Raw genomic sequence first — 18828 nt, 5'->3', positions numbered from 1 at the left:
CTTCAGTATATGTATACTTAGGATTTCAAAAGATTGAGTATGATTAGCTACTTTTGAAGCTGACTGTACAATGAAAAAATAATTCGAAATACTTCCACTTTTTGATAACACTATAATCTATTTGAGTACCTTGCAAAGCATTGTGACGCTAAGCCCAAATACAACGGTTACTACTCCTATTTTGACTTTTAGCAAAGTCCTTCCATCCGTTAGCTCGCGTTCCAACTGACTTTCAGTCCCAAACACAGTGTTAATTCTTCACCGTATTATCACAGCCCCTAAAAATCCACTACAAAAACTCCGAAAAAACTGTTGGGCCACAAAAACAGCGGGCTATTTCCACTAGCGAGCGTATTTTAGCACTTGAACGTAGGTACAAGTCAACAAGATGGCAATAACAACAAACGTTCGCTGAAATTTACAATCGAAACGTACACGTCAAAGGGAAATGTGGGTGGTGCAAGGTATGAGCGGTCAGCGATTTCATGAAAAATTTTTTTGGACTAGTGTAAGGATTAAAGCGTGACAGGAAATACATTAAGTAATGGTTTAAGACGCCAGAATTAAAGGTTGTATAGCTTAGGTGTCCTAATTGCGATGATAGAGACTAATTGACGGCTACAATATTTAAATTCCATAGAATCAGTTTTCTTGCTAGAACTTTGCCTGAACAAAACGTCATGAGATGATTTCTTACACGGTTTCTACCAATTTTAAGAGAACGAGAACTGTATTTTTCGACAAATATATGAACTATTTCGCAAAGTTTTCCCATTATCCTTCCAAAATTAAAGCCACAGACTATTGCATTACCTCTACTCTAAATGTTTATAATCTGTAAATCTAGCAAAAAACCAATCAATCCCTTCCTACAATGCAACTAAGCCAACTAAAATACCTAACACAAATCACCCGCTATTCTCTCATCACTTAACTCCCTACACAATACTGTCGCGTATGCAAATTTGTATCCTCTCGGGTACAAGTTCAATTTGTCAGGGCCCGACCTACACTTCCATTTTTTAGCCTCTTTCACAAAACACCCTGTATCACGATAATTAAATTCGGAAAACAATTCGTATCTGTTTTGGAGTGTTTGATTGAAATATATCGTTTGATTGTGTTATTAACTTACTGACAGTTGTTTTATTTCGCATGTGCGTATGTTTGTTATGTTTATCAAAATAATACTAGAGACGCTTATATAAAATTGCGCATGTAATTTGGACGACAATCTTTGGGTTGTGCAACTTTCCACGCAGTTCTTTCAGAGATGGGTCACCGGTAAATAAGTATGATAAAACGCCTTAAGTTGAAAAAGGTTGAATACCTATGTTTGTTTTCTTTTTTTTCTTTATTTATCATTTCAACAAAGAATAACAACAATTACTTAATAATAGCAACAAAAAAACCACTCAGGTTTATACCTGCGCTATCCTGAGTCTAAAACAATAATTTTTGTACTTAACATAACATGTACAAAGATTATTATTTTATCCCATATTAAGTGATCTTTAATGATTATAATTTGTTATTAGTTATTATTTGAAAGGATATTATTTTGACATAAAACTGAGATAACTGACCACTTATAATGATAGCCAACGTCATTAGTAAACTTATACATCGCTTACCTAAAATATTTCAATCCTATTTGAACCCAATACAAAAATATCCCCAAACACAAACCTTTCACATATCCAAACAGGCTGAAAAGCTAGACTTTTTGTTGTTCGACACAGCTTGTCCGTGCCGACTGTAATAAAAACGTGCTGATGGCGGCCAAACGAATACGGTTTAAATTAAAAACTAAACTGTTATTGGTTTTACAAATTATGAGGCAGCATTGGGATCAAAAACTTTTAGGATATAGTGAGCGAGAGAGAATATAGTGAGAAAGTTTAGAATATAGTGAGAGAGTGAGGTAGACAGTGGTTAAGGTGGTCATTGCCGCTATAATAGACAGTAGGAGTAGACAGTTCGATTCCTACATCAGCCAATTTCTTGCACAGGGATTTTGATCTTGGAAGTCCAAAACTCGATTAGTAGTACATCTTTTTTTTGTGGTCTACAATTTGTTGTTTGTACTTTGTGATCGTTGTTATACCGGTGAGTCTTTGTAAATACATAATTTGGGTATAATATAGATAAAACTACAGTAATTGTCAGCTAAAATCGTAATACGCGTACTGGATTTGAACCTCAGAACGAATAAATAAATATCATTGGACAACTCACACACGTTCATTTGATTCCAAACTAAGCAGAGTTTGTACTATGGTAACCAAATAACTGGATAAAAATACACACATAAATAGATACATTAATATCCAGGCTCAGAACAAACGTATTCGTCACACAAAGATTATATCCCCGGTGGGATTCGAACCCACCACACGCGCTACGGTTATTGCGGTATAAGTAATAATAAGACTGTTAATTAAAATATAAAAGGTATTGTAAATAAATTAACCAACAATCCATTTCAATCAATTAAAATCAACAATACGCGGGACGGGTAATATAATGCGGTGTTGTGATTCAACCGCAGATTGTGATTCACGTTCAATGTACCTATAATGACGAGTTGATGACTGTCATCCAGGTAATTACTGTGAGATATTATAGGCTAATTAATATGTGTACAATAATACCCAAAATATATAGATTTATTGTAGGAAATTAACTTGTGACATGATTCTTATGGCTCATGATAAGATTTCTAAGTAAATTTAGATAAAAATATAACGTGACGCGACGCAACGCGAAATAAGTGACTTGTAGGGTTGGTCGCTATTCCCCCAAAAACTAAGTACTGCTCTCCTCTCGCGGGGACTTTTATAAACAACGGACACAAAGTAAAACCAGACCCGAAACAACTAAGACTTTTTATTATAGTGTCCAAGTGTGTGCACAATACACAGGTACACTCTCTATTCCCTTGCTATCATAACCCGACCCAGGATTCGAACCCGAGATCTCTTGCGCGGCAGTTGTATACACTATCGTCCGCGCCACAGAGGCAGTCGCGCCTCATATAATACGTAATGTGTACGTGCAATCATCATACCTTGCCATGATGCGTGGTGTTGTCGTGATGCTGGTCGATGATCTCCGGGTCTTCGGTCGATATGTCGTGGCCGTGTCTGTGCGCACCTATGTGCGGTAACTGGAACAATATAAAAACACATTCAATAAATCATCGCCACACTTTTTAAACATTTTGTAGTAGCTTTTTCCGGTTGAAGTCAGTCACTTCTGTTTCTCCACGGATCCAGAAAAAATAATGAAAATATAATAGAATGGAATTTGAAATTTTTGTTCGATATTATCGTGCCGCTAAACTTCACGTAACTAATAAAGTATAGGGAGATATTGTAACTGTATTTTCTATCATATCTTATATAAATAGACTATCATCTTTCTCATTAAGAGACGGCATCATCATGATTTCGCTAAAATGTGTCCTCCTATTGAATACCCTTAAAAATAACCAAAGATTAACAACTTTTACAACTACGGGTTACCGTACAATGTAAACTTAAAAATCGTTTCTTTTTCAATTATTTTTTTATTAATGTCAGAAATTATAGAACAAAAGTTGTTTCTTATAATGTTAGCTATCTAGTCCTGCGAGGTTATCAGTATTTTACAAATAAACCTGTATAAAATATATACAATATTCTCCTAAAAAACTTTTACAATCCAAATAAAAAATGCTACCGGTTTCACTACAGTTAGCTTTAAAAGCGTACGTACTATGAATAAACTTTATACTAAATCCCTAGCGTACAGCAGCGACTAAACGTAAGTCAAAACTAGCGAAAATGTTTGTGTCGACACATCGCTGACCCGTTTCACTGTTTCATAACAAAAACTTTCAAATACGCTTGTTCCGCTGTGTAGTGCTGTGATGATTTTGTTTAAAATTTGAGTGAGGATGTTTAGTTGTAAAAGATAGCACTATAAATAGTGATTGGCTTAGAGCGTGTATTATTTAGTTTGGTTTCTAGACTAGTAATATGAATTTTATTATGTATTAATAAAATACGAGCATTACGTGTTTGATATATTTATTGACAGAGAATGCCAAATCGTTATATGATTAATATATGGCATCTACCATAGAGTAGAAGGAGTTTAGGTGGAGTTTAGGTTCACCACATTTCTCCCCTCCTAACCTCTTAGCTGTTCTGCTGAATATAAGATGCAGCCAACACCTGGTTGAGGTGTCGGCGCCAGACATCGCCGTTGTCGGTGCGGATCTCATAATGAAGTCGGCCTAGACGTCTTGTGATAGTACCAAACTGCCAATGGTGCTTAGCACTCGTGTAGTCACGGGCCTGTACTCGTTCGCCGACTTCCAACTGTCTTACCTTAATCTCTTGATGTTTTGATGTAGTTTTTTTATGGGTGTTTCTAAACATGCAGTGTAATGCTGTTCGAACTTCTCTTCCAAACATTAACTGATAAGGTGTCTGACCATTCAAGTTTGGTGTCCGTCTGAGGCGAGTTTTTACCATGACAAGTTTCTCTTGAAGATTACCCCTTTCTCCCTCTAAGCTTCGTAAGATTCTCTTGACTGTTTGTACGTATCGTTCAGCTTGTCCATTGGTTGCAGGGTGGTATGGAGCAGAGGTTTTGTGCGAAATCATACAGTCTTTTAGAAATTTTTCGAACTCTCCCGATACGAATTGTCGGCCATTGTCTGAGACAAGGAGTAGAGGTGTTCCATAGGTGCAAAATAGTTCTTTCAATTTTTGGATGCACCAAGAGCTTGTCGTTGATTTAGTAGGTATAATCTCTGTCCATTTCGAAAATGCGTCTACAACTATTAAAAGATAGTATCCGTAAACAGGTCCGGCAAAATCAATATGAAGCCTTTGCCAGGGGCCCTTTGGGTGTTCCCAGTGGTGTAGTGGTGCTTTCTCTGGTTCATTTTGTTGTAATCTACATGTTCTACAGGACTTAACTTTTGTTTCGATATCATTGTCAATTCCTTTCCAGTATACAAAACTGCGGGCCAGTAGCTTCATTTTCACAATGCCCGGGTGACCGAGGTGTAGTTCGTCCAGCACTCGTTCGCGTAATGTTTTTGGGATTAAGACTCGCGTTCCTCTTAGTATACATCCATCTTGTAAAGTAAATTCATTATCATTGTAACCGAGCGTTTTAAGTGATCGGCCAGTTTGTAATGCGAGTACTAATGGTGTATAATCGGAATCAATACTTGTCTCTTTCGCTATGATATTTGGGTTGACATCAATGGTATGTATTTGTTGAAGTTGAAAGCTGTAATTCTGGTCCATTTTGTTTGCCTTTGTGTTTTCTACTGGGAACCTGGATAGGTAATCTGCATTTGAGTTGTTAGGCGAAGTTCTGTATTCAATGTTGTAGTCAAATCCAGATAAGAAATGAGCGTAGTGGAATAATCGCATTGTACTCATTGCTGGTAACGTTTGATGTGGGTGGAAAATTATTGTCAGTGGTTTATGGTCTGTCACTAGGATAAATTTTCTACCGTAACAATAATAAAAGAACTTCTTCAATCCCCAGTATATGGCAGTAGCTTCTTTGTCAATTTGGCTGTACTTCTTCTCGCTATCCGATAGTGTTCTGGAAGCGAATGCTATCGGTCTTTCTGTTCCATCTGGGAGTCTATGTGATAGTACTGCTCCGATTCCCAGTGGAGATGCGTCTGTTGCAAGAACCAAGGGCCTCTTGGGATCAAAATGTATAAGTACTCTTTCGCTTAGAATTTCTTTTTTAATGTGTATAAAGCTCTGTTCGCATTCTGTAGACCATCGAAAACTAGATTCTTTCTTGAGTAAGTTGTTCAGTGGATTCGTGATCGATGATAGGTTGGGTATAAATTTGTTGTAAAAATTTGCCATTCCAAGAAATGTCCTCAATTCTGCGGTGTTGACTGGGCGTTCTGTTTTAATTATTGCGTTAATCTTTTCTCTGTTTTTGTGTAGACCTTCTTTGTCGATAGTGTGTCCCAAATAGTCGATGCTTGTTTTGAAAAAGTGGCACTTATTTTTGTTTACTCGTAGGTTACTTTCTTTTAGTTTGTCTAACACGAGCTTAAGTCTCTGTAGTAATTGTTCTTTGTTGATGCCTTGAATGATGATGTCATCAAAGAAACATTTTACACCTTCGAGATCTTGAAGGAGTTTATCCATAAATTTCTGCCAAAGGCTCGGCGCGACCTTAACGCCGAACATTAGGCGGTTCACCTTAAAAGTGCCTCGATGCGTACTTAGTGTTTGTAGCATTGCGCTTTCTTCATCCATTGTCATGTTGAGATATGCCTGGGTGATGTCGAGTGTACAGAATAGTTTACCTCCGTTCATCTCTGCAAATATATCTTCTATCATAGGTATTGGATATTGTTCATCTTGTATGACTTTATTTAGTGTAACTTTATAATCAGCGCACAATCGGATACTCCCATTCGGTTTGACAACTGGTACCACTGGAGTACCCCAATCAGAGTGGTCGACTTTCGTGATGACACCCTGTTTGCATAGTCGCTCGATCTCTTCATCCACTTTGGTTTTTAAAGCGTACGGTATTCTACGTGGTTTGATAAAAATTGGTCTTGTGTTTTCTTGTAGATTTAGGTGTCCTCTGTAATTGGGTATTTCGCCTAAGTCGGATCGAAATACTGATGTCTTGTAAAGTTCCAAAAGCTGGTCTAATTCTAGATTTTCTGATTGCTGTAAAGTTTTTATATCTGCTAAATTTAGAGTTTCGAGTTCTTTCATCCAACTCCGGCCAAAAACGGGGTCAACGTTGTTGTTGATGAGGTATAATTTACCGTGGAATTCTTTTCCTTGGCATCTGCATTGAACGTATGCAACACCTGCAGGTTCGATTACTTCGCCGGTATATGTTTTGAGTTTTATATTAGTTTTAAAGATTCTTTTGCCGATTTTCAATTTTCTGTAGTCTCGTAATGACATAGAAGTAAGTGTGGCTCCAGTGTCAAATTCCATTTTCATCTTAGCATGTTCAATGTGTACCGTTATCATGTATTTTTCGGATGTTTCACCAGATATAACATTAATATCATTCCATTCATCATCATCGCTTATCGCTGAGTCGTTTAATTGATTTATATCCGGTGTAGTCTTACTGGGCTTCGCATCTGAGCGCCGTTGTAGACACACACTAGCTAAGTGTCCGACCTTCTTGCATTTATAGCATGTTATGTTTATAGCGCTACATTTCTTGGTTTCGTGATTTAAACCACAGCGGAAACATTTCCCTTTTAAATCTCTTGGTGTGATTCCTCTAAAAGGAGATTTTTTTGAAGTATTGTAGGAATCAGTGGAAATTTTATTGATATTGTCACTACTTGGTTGTTCATTCGGAAGCATTGATGTATTTTCTGCTTTACTCATTTCAATAGATGTTGCAATCTGTGTCAGGTGTTTAAATGTACATACTGTTCGGTCTTGTAAAATTTTTGTACGTGCGTCGCTATCTTTCAATCCTCTTATGAGTTGAAGAGATAAAAAGCTTTCTGAAATGTTTTTCTGGCAGTGTTGACATTTAAATTCGCAGTTGGTAGTGAGCTTTTTTAAATCTGCGGCGTATTGCGCTACTGTTTCATCCGATTTTTGAGTTCTCGATATAAATTTATGTTGTAGAACCCATTTGCTAGGTTTTGGGTCTAAGTAGTCGTCAAGTGTTTCAGTAATTTCGTTAAATGTCTTATTCAATGGTTCGTCTGGTGCTATTAAATCACATAATTTTTCATGGAGTTCTGGTGATAATGTAGACAGAAGAATATTTGTCTTCATGTGGGGCTCAGTAATTTCATTAAGTCTAAAGTACACTTCCAGACGTTTTTTAAAGTTATTGAACGTTTCTGATTCATGTAAAGGATTAAATTGTATTTTTGGTATAATCTTATGGTATTGGTATATTCTATGTTGGTCTTCCTGTCGCTGACCTTGAATAATGGTTTTTTTTGTTAAAAGTTTTGATACTAAAATAGTGTGAAGTTCTTCGAATTCGTAGCCGTAATTTTGTTCGTGTAAATACGCTGTTTCATCGTTATCATCTATGGTTTTGTTTTCTATCTTCTCTTGTAACTCTCGCAGTGCTGTTATGGTGTCCTTCAAGGCTGCGGAGCGAGCGGTGATGTCCTCGTCAGACATCGTCGCCCTCTGCTCGATGTAGGTATCGAGTCTGGTGAGCATCCCACGTAGGGTGCTCCGTTTTTTACGTAGCTTTTCCATTTAGGTTCAGTTTTTCCTCGTCGCCAATATTATGTATTAATAAAATACGAGCATTACGTGTTTGATATATTTATTGACAGAGAATGCCAAATCGTTATATGATTAATATATGGCATCTACCATAGAGTAGAAGGAGTTTAGGTGGAGTTTAGGTTCACCACAAATTTGAATCTCCTATTTTCTTGTATCGCTTTCAAGACTAAACTGTTAAGTTGATTTTGATAAAATTTTGCAACGAGTAATTTGTAATACCAGTATCGATGGTGAAGTACTGTATTCTTCAAAACAGCAAGTTAATCTCTTTATTCGATAGGGTTGAAACGAAATCCAATTATTGATACTGCATTCAAAGTATCGTGACCTTTAGAATATTCACCGCGTATAAAACCTGTTGCGCACCTTAATATATGTATCTATAGGCTATATATCATCACGCTACGGCCAATAAGAGTAGAGTACCAGTAAAAAATGTTACAAAAACGGGGAAAATTATGACCCATTCTCTCTTATACGACGCACGCGAAGTTGGGCGGGTCAGCTAGTTAGTTATTACAACAAATACTTAAAACAGAATAAAAAGATATTTAAAATAAATACAAAAATACAATTTACTATTTTTGTAGAATAATACGAAACTTTTTAGGAACGAAATTTATTTTGCCAAATTAACGGCTATATAATATTATTACGTGCAAATTATTCTATGTTTAGGTGAAACCGGGGCAAGCCAATATCAAAATAAAGGGGTTATTCCACTTAACTCCAAAAAAACGTTCCACTTTAACTCCAAAACAGTTTTAATAAATATTTTATTTAAATATAATTCATTCCACTTTAACTCCAAGAAATCAGCAGAAGTAGAGTCAGCAGCTTAAAATATTTAGCCATACGGATGACATGGATGCAGAGGGAGCAGTTCGAGTCGCTGCACTACGCGCAGGTGGGGCGCGCGAGGGCATTCCTCGCCACCGTGCGTTCTTCCTTGCCGGCGCTCGCGTCTCCTGTCTCCCACGACGATGGACGATCTGACTGCAAACACGACTTCATTCGTCTGCCTAAAATGAATTTTCCACGCGGACGAAGTCGTGGCGGCCTCTAGTGCATAAATAAAATAGTATTTACAATTTATTATATTATACAGAACTTAATACCTTATACTTGTTATGTTTTGTTCAGGCTAAATTTATATTACAACAGTAATGAGATACAAGAAACTACAGTCCACCAGACGTGGAGCTACGTGCCTTCTAAACGCATACTTGCTAACCTCACTTCTTGGGGGGTGAATGCTGGCTGATGCAACAGCGCCTCCACACTTTGATGGTCAGGCCCTGAATAATTATAATATTGAACATCCAATCTTATTACGTAGTAAACATCACTTGACTAAAATTATAAGAACATCGAAGCGAACAGCGCGTGTACTCCGACAACGGCACCACTTTTGTGCGAGCGTTTATCGAGCTTTTACGCTTCTTACAGGCTTCTTACAAGAGTCTAGAATCAGACATAGCCAACAAAGGCATAGAGTTTAAATTCATTCCAGGGTACTCTCCGCATTTTGATGGCATTTGGGAGGCCGCTGTCAAATGCACGAAGCATCTTTTGCGTCGAGTCATGACCCTTACTCATTTGACAACATGCCTGATCCAGATAGAAGCTATTGTAAATTCCAGACCTTCAACGGCTCTATTCACAGCACCTTCAGATCTTTCTTATCTTTCCCTTTCCCATTTTTTCCTCGGGCGAGCTCTCACATCAGTTCCTCGTCCTCTTATAAGTGACAGCAATATCCATCGGAGTATTCTTCTTGAAGTCACTTTGGGCCTTCAAATGACGTAACATCCGAGGCGTACGCACTCGCTCTCGCGCAGTTGCCAGGACAACCAAGAAAAAACACATCTGTCGTCTTACATATTAAAAATTACATCATTACATATTATATTTTATTATTTCATTATATCAAAATGAATAAGCCTGAAACCAATCCACCAAAAAAAAAAAAAAAATCCCGAGTGAAATTCAAAATTTAAGTCTCAATAAATTTAAGTTATTAGTTAAAAGTAATTTATGTCGTAAGGGATATTATACAATTAAAGATTATTTAGATGATAACAAAGCTTGGGACTGTGCTGCTTCTACCAAGTCTATTTCAAAATAATGTATTACAATTTGATATTATGACATTGTTATTAATTTATTATGACATTGTTATTAATTTGTTATATTTCATTATTATGACATTGTAATTAATTTGGAAATATTGACATTTAAAAAGAGCAAGCCGTGAGTTTCTTGCCGTTTCTTCTCACGAGCAACAGCTTTTCCGAAACGGTGGTAGATAAAAAATATTTTGACGATTTCAAATACTTGTTAAAGTTTATGAAATAAAGAATATTTGACTTTGACTTTGACTTTGAATATAAGAATATAGGTATATTATGTTAAAAAACTTATATTTTATACATTAAAACCTGCACTATTTATTTTATGTTAACTTAGCTAAGTAAGAAATTTAATTTTTATTTAGAACTTTATTCTAATATAACAGCTTAATCCCGTCCTTGACTTTCAATCTTTTCACCAGGATAGCACTTTTGATCCTACGGTGTTCGTTTTTGAGGACGATGAACTGACTAACCTAATTATAATAACTTAAATCAAAATTACTGGTTTGTGAAAAATTACTAGGACGTTTGGTATATGGGCTTACACCAAAATATCGTCAAGATATCATTTTTGCTGCTGACTCTACAAAAACTCTTTTGGAGTTAAGTGGAATTGATGTAGGGAAATATTTCTATCTGTAAATTTTTTTTTTTATTGCTTTGGAGTCAAAGTGGAAATAATGTATGGGATGTTAAAGTTTAGAGAACAATGGATTTGGAGTTAAGTGGCATAACCCAAATAAAGTTCCAAACTCCAAAGGTTACCATAAAAATAAACAAGAAAAATATGAAGAGCGGCGCGGGTCAGTACGACTAATGTAGCGGAAGATGGCCACTGAACCGGCAAACGTCCCCACGATCCAATATACAACTATAATTAAATCTCTGCTTTTTCGATATAGGCCTACGGTTTTGATGTTTGATAAACTAGTTAACGAATGCTAGTCGAATTCAATAGAGCATATAGGATAGAGAGTAGAGGTAATAAAAGTGTCCAAAAAATAATCTAATAATACATTGTCACCGATTAGAATTTTGCGATTTCAATTAAATATTTGGCGTCATTCCATTGAGCATATTAGGCTACGATTGAGAAAATATTAGAGAATTATATAAATATATTTATTAGAGAAAGAGATTGATATAATTAGAAAAAGCCCCATCCGGTAATCGAATCCAACGACTTTATCCGCGTGAAAAGATTTCCCGTGGTTAGAAGTATCCTGTTTTGTTAATGTAACCTATAAACTACTTGCTAACCCGGCAAACGTTGTTTTGCCATAAAAATTTAAAAAAAGTGTCACTTAGGGGCATGAAAAATAGATGTTGGCCGATTCTCAGACCTACTCAATATGCTCACAAAGTTTCATGAGAATCGGTCGAGCCGTTTCGGAGGAGTACGGTAACGAAAACTGTGACGCGAGTATTTTATACATTAGATAAGCAAGCATACATCCTCACAATCTTTCTCATTTATAATATTAATAGGAATAAATTTCCGCCGTAGAATCAAACACTACTGCAAAACAAACATCAATGCAATAACGAATAGGAAAATCGATAAAACGTATCAAGATGTCCCAATTCGATAGATAATCGATTGAACCAGCTCGGGTGAACAAACGCATATAAAGTTTACATTCCATCGATATATCGAAACAAACACGATATATTTTTCTAACGGTTGTTTAAAATGGAAACGTTCTGTGGAAAATTCTTTGAGTTTGAATCTAGACTGGCTGAAGAATTCTCGTTGTATCAAAGATGGACGTTTATATATTACAGAAAACCATTACTGAACCACTGTTGGGCCAGGATTTCGTCCCAAAATGAGGGAGGGGTTAACCCTTGAAGACACCATATCGACAAAATGGTGGTCGGGGACTATGCATGCCCCTAAAAACTCATGAAATAAAAACCCTTGTTTAAGAACTTACTATGTTTTTGTTTACCGTTGAAATAAGGCGCGATGGTTTTTTAAAATCTAGGAAACCTCATAAGTATAGTAATTTTTAACCAACTGTACGTAGGTAGTTTTCAATTTAGAATTTTATAATGTTGTGTATTTAGATTCTCCTGCAATTTCAAAATAATTACCTTCAAATGCCAAATTAAAAGTAAAAATGAATTTAAGTTAAATTAAGCTGTCTTGTCACTCGAAAAGTCCAATTTACAAAATCGAAATGTCACGCAATAAATATTTTAAGACGACGTAACCCACAAATCTTGGCTCCAATCACCATCAATATTGTAAATCAATAGTATGTAAATAATAAAACAAGTGAATTATAGGCACGATTAATTGAATTGCTCTCAAGTTTGTAGAGTTTTACTCATCAAGTAAGTGCAGAGTCAACTGCGCCGGCAGAAGCACGGGAAAAAAGGATACAGCACGGGACGGACGAAAGGTTAGAGACTTGAACGCATTTGCGTGTAGTAGTGGTGGACTCAAGGCCTAACCCCTCCCTCGTTACGGGAGGAGACCCTTGCCCAGTAGTGGGACATTAATGGGTTAAAAGATAGGGTAATATTATTATTATTAAGCGACCGTGGAGACTGGAAATCTGGGGGAGAGGCCTTTGCCAAGCTGTGGGACACAGAAAGAGACTAGATAAAGAAATTAATATATTATTATGGGAGTATCAAGGTCTGCGCGTGTTAAACAAATGCAACAGCACGACATTCAAGCGAGCGGAGACGCCCGTTTTAGCTAGTTTAAAATGAATTTCATTTCAGTATTCGCCCACAATGCTCAAATTCGAAATGTCACTCAATAAATATATCAAGACGGCTCCAATCACCATCTATATTGTGAATCAATAGTATGTAAATAATAAAACAAGTGAATAATAGGCACGATTAATTGAATTGCTCTCAAGTTTGTGGAGTTATTGCCTTTTCTGTAACAATAGGGTCTATTGTGTTACTTCACATCCTGTGTGCTAGGCGTAGGGCTGGCGAAACGGTAGGGTAAGGTTTGTAGGGTATATGGAATGGTACGGTAGTATTAGGGTATTTTAAATAGTGTTACTAAGAAACAGTAAGTTATTATTGACAGTTTTAGTACCTAATTGAAGGCTTGTTTCTTTTTTTGCTTGTTAATTTATTGTTTAGTCCATAATTTAGAGTAAATGAATTATTTTGAACTGATGTCAAGAAAAGACATTTTGACTCCGCTACATAAAATGCTGGAATATAAAATTGTATGAAACTGATATCAGATTTTTTTGTAGCAAAATACAATATTTTTTTAATATAAAATATAGTTTAAAATATTTTGTAATACAAAAAACCAAAGTAATTAATGTTTGAGCTCATTCACGACAAGTAGCAAAATTAATAGGTAATAATTATTTTGCTTGTCGAAATTTAAGGGTTATCACTATTTTTCTCACACAATCGGCTGATTTCTAAGCAAACAGATTAATAAGCAACTTTAATTTCACTTCACCAAAGTAAACAAATATAACTAGACTTAATAAATATAATCACATTCTTTTTTACTAACATTTTTAGGTTTAAAGAATATAATTATGTATTCTCAAAAGAACAATAATAATTATAGTTCACGGACATGAGAAAAAAAAAATTAGAAAATGTTTACAATGCAAGTATTTACAAAGTCGTCCTCGAGTGACGACATTTTTCCAATTTTTTTGCAAAATTTTAACTTTTTTTGCATCATCTTAAAACTGTTATTCTCCAGCCCTACACAAGGATTCGTTACTCAGTGGTTATGTTTTTGTCACTTGTTCAAAACGAGTATGTGTTCACGGTTTCAAGTACATTTTGATATTGTTCTGAAGCTTTGTTTTGCTATAATATATTACATTTATTGTGTAAGAAAGGGAAATGTTTAAAGTTTAATGAGTTCGTGTATTACTGTTTGAAATACACGTAATTATGTATTTGTACTGAAAACTGCCCTTATTGTAAGGTTCGGTTTCGTTTTCTTTACTTTGGTACTATCATATTGCGTAGGTATTAACAGTCTGACAGTTATTTTAAAAAAGTAGTTTTTTCAGGCAGTTAGAAAGTTACCTAAAAAGTAGTTTTTCTGAAATACGCTAGGGGCGCTAGTCTCTATACAATCTATCTATATTATCAAAAAATTCGGCGAATGTTGTAACGAAACGCCCACTTTCGGTATGTTCCAGTATACGATTCAATTACTAATGGATTGTAATTAGAATTAAAATGAAATGGTTTCCTCACGATGTTTTCCTTCACCGTTAGAGCAAAATGACCATTATTTCTAATACACAATATAACTTCGAAAAGTCATTTATGTGTTGCCTCGGATTCGACCCTGCGACCACTTGCGTGGGAGGTGCCAATTTAAACCACTCGACTATCACTGATAGAAATAAAAAAATCTACTGCTGTATCAATATTCAAACCAACCTCCCCTACCTAACTCACCCGTAACTATCCTACCTCTTTGGCAACCAAACAACATACTATCACCATAGCAACAAATAAACAAAACCATAGCAACGGCTATTACTGCAACTGGTTTGATCAATAAAATCTACCAAACAGTTTTTCAAGCTTCAGACAACCAAAAATGGTGATTCTCCTAGTAAAACGAGGTGATGAAAACCAGTTTCTTTACGAAACTGACGTGGAAAAAGACGTAGATGAAGTAGTTAAAGATATCACGGCGATTTTCAATGGAAGGTTGAAGATCACGAGAATGTGCTATGAGATGGAAGAGTTGTGGAAACATGGGACCTTTCTGCCGCTTGAGATGCAAGGATTAACTGAGGAGCAGGTACGGAGTTTATTTAGACTTAGTACGATTTGATTGCAAGTATATAAAAGACGTGACTATTTTGATTGTCAAATTATTAGTAGTGTAATATGTCCTTTCCCTAACCCGCACTTGGCCAGCGTGGTGGACTCAAGGCCTAACCCCTCCCTCATTACGGGACCTTCATGCTGGCAGACCCTTGCCCGGGAGTAGGACATTGATGGGTTAAATTTACTTATGTGTCCTAGGTTTGATGTTCGGGTTAAAAAAAACAAGTGAAGTACGCTTGCGCCCTAGTTAATAAAACTGGCGCATGACTATTAAAGAACAGCATTTTGCATCGCAAAGCATCGCAGCGCACGAATTTATACTAGATTATTTCATTATCTATACTATCTATACTTACTAATATAATAAAGCTGAAGAGTTTGTTTGTTTGTTTGAACGCTCTAATCTCAGGAACTACTGGTCCGATTTGAAAAATTCTTTCAGTGTTAGATAGCCCATTTATCGAGGAAGGCTATAATAACATCACGCTGCGGTCATTAGGAGCGGAGTAGCAACGAAAAATGTTACAAAAACGGGGAAAATTTTGACCCATTCTCTTAGGTGACGCAAGCGAAGTTGCGCGGGTCAGCTAGTGGTTTATAAATAAATACCCATTAAGTATACCAGAATAGGATGCAGATCTAATTTATATCTTCTACTTATCATTTTGATAATACATCATATAAGAACACAAAAAACACTCCATACATAGTAACAAGTCTTCATACATCCATATATACAGGGGGGATTAAAAAAATAATCCTCATTTTTTACGAATATTCCTTCAGCATACGGCCAAGGAAATTCGTTTCACATCCGAGTAAACATCATCCGTTATCGCGTTCCCCTGACACCATAGAGAAACATCATAAACATGTTCAACATAAATATTCGTAAAACCTTTTAAACATTCAATAAGTTGCTTGTACTCTCATTTCTTTTATATCCATAAATATTGACTGGCAACGTTCGTGATTATGTATTTTTTATAGGGAGATTGTTTCATTTGTGTCGTAAAGGCTTATTCAATCTTAAACTGAAAATAGATGTATCTTTTGAATTAGAACTGTATTTAAAAATACGACTGTATTTATAAATGTCGTGCTTTTGCATTGACATATACTAGCAGGTTTAATTTCTACTACGACCTACTATTTATGTAAAAAATAACTGTTTATTCGGTACTCGTTGCAATGGTTAGTCTCTAATTGCAAGCAAATTGAAGTGACCTATTTTTTCAGTTATTATTTTTTATAAAAAACCAAATTTTAACGAGCAGAATTTATTAAGGGTCTAATCTAAGTAAAGATCTGGAAGCTGTTCCAGGCTTTTACTGAAACACTAAAAAGAGACCTAAGCAGGGCAAGGCAGGGCATTTCGTCCAATTTACAATAATTTAGAGAAGGACAATAAAACATTGACAATCGTCATGCAACTTAAAAACAAAATAACTGTAATGTTCTAGATCAAAGAGCTGAAACTCGAAGACCCCTGGGCGAAGCGCTGTGCTCCTCCAAACGCCGTGTTTGCTAAAGACGACATGGGTCGTCGTTGTGGACTCGCGCCCGCACAGAACATGCAAGATATTATGAAGAAGGCTTGTGAAGATGCCAAGGAGTTTATTAGTAAGAAACATGTAAGTATTTGCTAATTACTTATTTGATAAAGAAAGAAAATAATTAACAGTGTACATACATACTAGTAAAAGTGGTCGTAGTAGATTAGTTATTTTATTAGTTCAACATTCCTTGATTTAGGGTATTCGAGATACTGGAAGTTATTAAACAGATTTTATTTTTAAAGGCATAATGACTTGAGTTTATAATTATTTTTCACAAATAGTATTTCTTTTATAGTTCTTACAATTTTAGCACATATCCTTATCCTTGGTTCTAACCTTCTCACAGGATGGATATTGACTGAAAAATTTTCAAAATTTACAACTTTGTGCTCAAGTTATAAAGCCTCAATGGTTTAAATAGTCGTAAAACCAAATTTATATGAAAAATAATAACTTTAAAATTTATTTTGTACAATTATTTGCACAAAACTTTTAGGTGGACCTTCGCAAATGCCTAACGCAGAAAGACGTGGCAAGAGCTCTCGACGAGTTACGAGGGGCAACCAAAATCGTCTTCCCAGCTGGTCTGCCGCCTCACGACCCAGTACGAATGGAGCTGGACAATGTGGAAGACCTGACTGGCACTCATGCTGCTAAAGAGGTCATTGATCCCAATAGAGCCTGTCTGTGGGCGTGCGGGAAGAAGTTTATCGGTGGGAATAAGTTGAGGGACCATTTGGGTAAGTATTTTCGATGTTTTTTTTGGAGAAAGGCTACTAAGAATAAAATTTTTGCATTGATTAAATGCTCAGATCGCATTTTGTAGTACATTTAACTATTGAGTATTGATACGAAATGTGTAGTGAGTGAGTGAAATGCCTGCTTAGTTTAGTTTTCAATATCTAATTTTAATACCTTACTAAATAACCGTTGCGTTAGCTCGGATAACACTTTCAAACTCAATTGGTGGTAACAATATATAACACAGTCTCGACTAGCAATTGATAGGTTAAATTATGAAATAATTAATTCATAGATATAAAATTTCTAAAAACAGTGCATATTTTCTTTAATAAAACAAGCATGAAATAAATTCCAATTTTGCAAGGAGGAAGTTGTTTTATGCAGAACATCTGGTTTACGAGTATTTTATCAACGGACCGTATAATGTTACGGATTTCATCAAAATAAAAATGTTTTTGGATCCTTAATATATCAATGATTTTATTAAGGAAAGCGGGCGCTATTCCAATAGCTTAGTTGTCAGCTTACGAGAGTAATGTGGATTTGTATACTTGCGTTAAAGCATCCCAGTACCACCGTTTTTTGCCTACAAATTAAAACTAAATATCATGCTTTAGGCTTTTGAACAGGATTACTAGAGATTTAGAAAAGAAAACTGCTCTCAAAAAATCTGCGCAAAGATAACTCCCATGATATTCGTTCTTCACGAATTATTTTTTTCCAAAATTAGGTTACCTATCATATTAAAGCATATTTCGGTAATATTCTCCAGGTATTTCCTCCCGTTAATTATTCTTTATCATCCATTTTCAGGCAAGAACAACAAAACGAAGGTCACAGTGAAACTCTGTTGCAACTCCGAGGGTGCACCAGGTCGGGAGCCCATCATGTCTGAAGAAGAACGCAAGCAGTTGATGCTGCATGCTTACAGAAGACAGGAGGAGTGGAAGAAACTGGAACAAGACGAAGATGACCACTACCTGGACTCCAAGTGGGCTGATGGACAGAATCTGAAGAGAGCCTTCCATGGACTCGATAATATCTCCTGGAAACCTTCTTTGAAGAAAATGTAAAGAAGATTCGAGTGTTTTGTTTTGGTTTTGTTACTTTAGTGGTCGTATTGGTAAATTGGTGTGTGTGGTTAATTTAGATTTTAGTGTAGATTTAGTAACAAATTATGTTTTTGTTAGGATTTTTTATGCGGTACCGAATATTCATTTCTTTAAGCTAATAATTATGGGTCCATCTTTTGAAATTATGTCATTAGAACAAATATAATTTGATTTTTACTTAAGTTTACCG

The 18828-nt window shown here is 35.8% G+C and overlaps 2 protein-coding genes across 2 annotated transcripts in view; one reads left to right on the top strand and one right to left on the bottom strand.

Moving 5' to 3' along the window:
* Positions 1 to 18828, bottom strand: part of nolo (ADAMTS-like no long nerve cord) — a 219752-nt gene that overhangs the window by 99120 nt on the left and 101804 nt on the right. Inside the window, exon 3 of the mRNA XM_076129770.1 lies at positions 3071 to 3169. Within this exon, the coding sequence (XP_075985885.1) occupies positions 3071 to 3169 (99 nt within the window). The remainder of the gene's footprint in view (positions 1 to 3070; positions 3170 to 18828) is intronic.
* LOC142983218 (cilia- and flagella-associated protein 298-A) lies at positions 14931 to 18790 on the top strand. The gene is made up of 4 exons (XM_076130119.1): positions 14931 to 15194; positions 16687 to 16857; positions 17279 to 17522; positions 18340 to 18790. Exons 1-4 carry the CDS (start codon positions 14988 to 14990, stop codon positions 18597 to 18599), a joined length of 882 nt encoding a protein of 293 aa, XP_075986234.1. The 5' UTR covers positions 14931 to 14987; the 3' UTR covers positions 18600 to 18790.

Source organism: Anticarsia gemmatalis, chromosome 23, assembly GCF_050436995.1.
Source record: "Anticarsia gemmatalis isolate Benzon Research Colony breed Stoneville strain chromosome 23, ilAntGemm2 primary, whole genome shotgun sequence".
Classification (NCBI taxonomy): Eukaryota; Metazoa; Arthropoda; class Insecta; order Lepidoptera; family Erebidae; genus Anticarsia; species Anticarsia gemmatalis.
The sequence above is the reverse complement of the archived record's forward strand: the minus strand, read 5'-3'. Positions and strand labels throughout refer to the sequence as shown.

Bases quoted from the DNA above. Each gene is read 5' to 3' on its own strand.
- LOC142983218 (XM_076130119.1), top strand. From the start codon at position 14,988: ATGGTGATTCTCCTAGTAAAACGAGGTGATGAAAACCAGTTTCTTTAC. The intron at 15,195-16,686 runs GTACGGAGTTTA...GTAATGTTCTAG, and splicing joins AAGGATTAACTGAGGAGCAG to ATCAAAGAGCTGAAACTCGA. The intron at 16,858-17,278 runs GTAAGTATTTGC...CAAAACTTTTAG, and splicing joins AGTTTATTAGTAAGAAACAT to GTGGACCTTCGCAAATGCCT.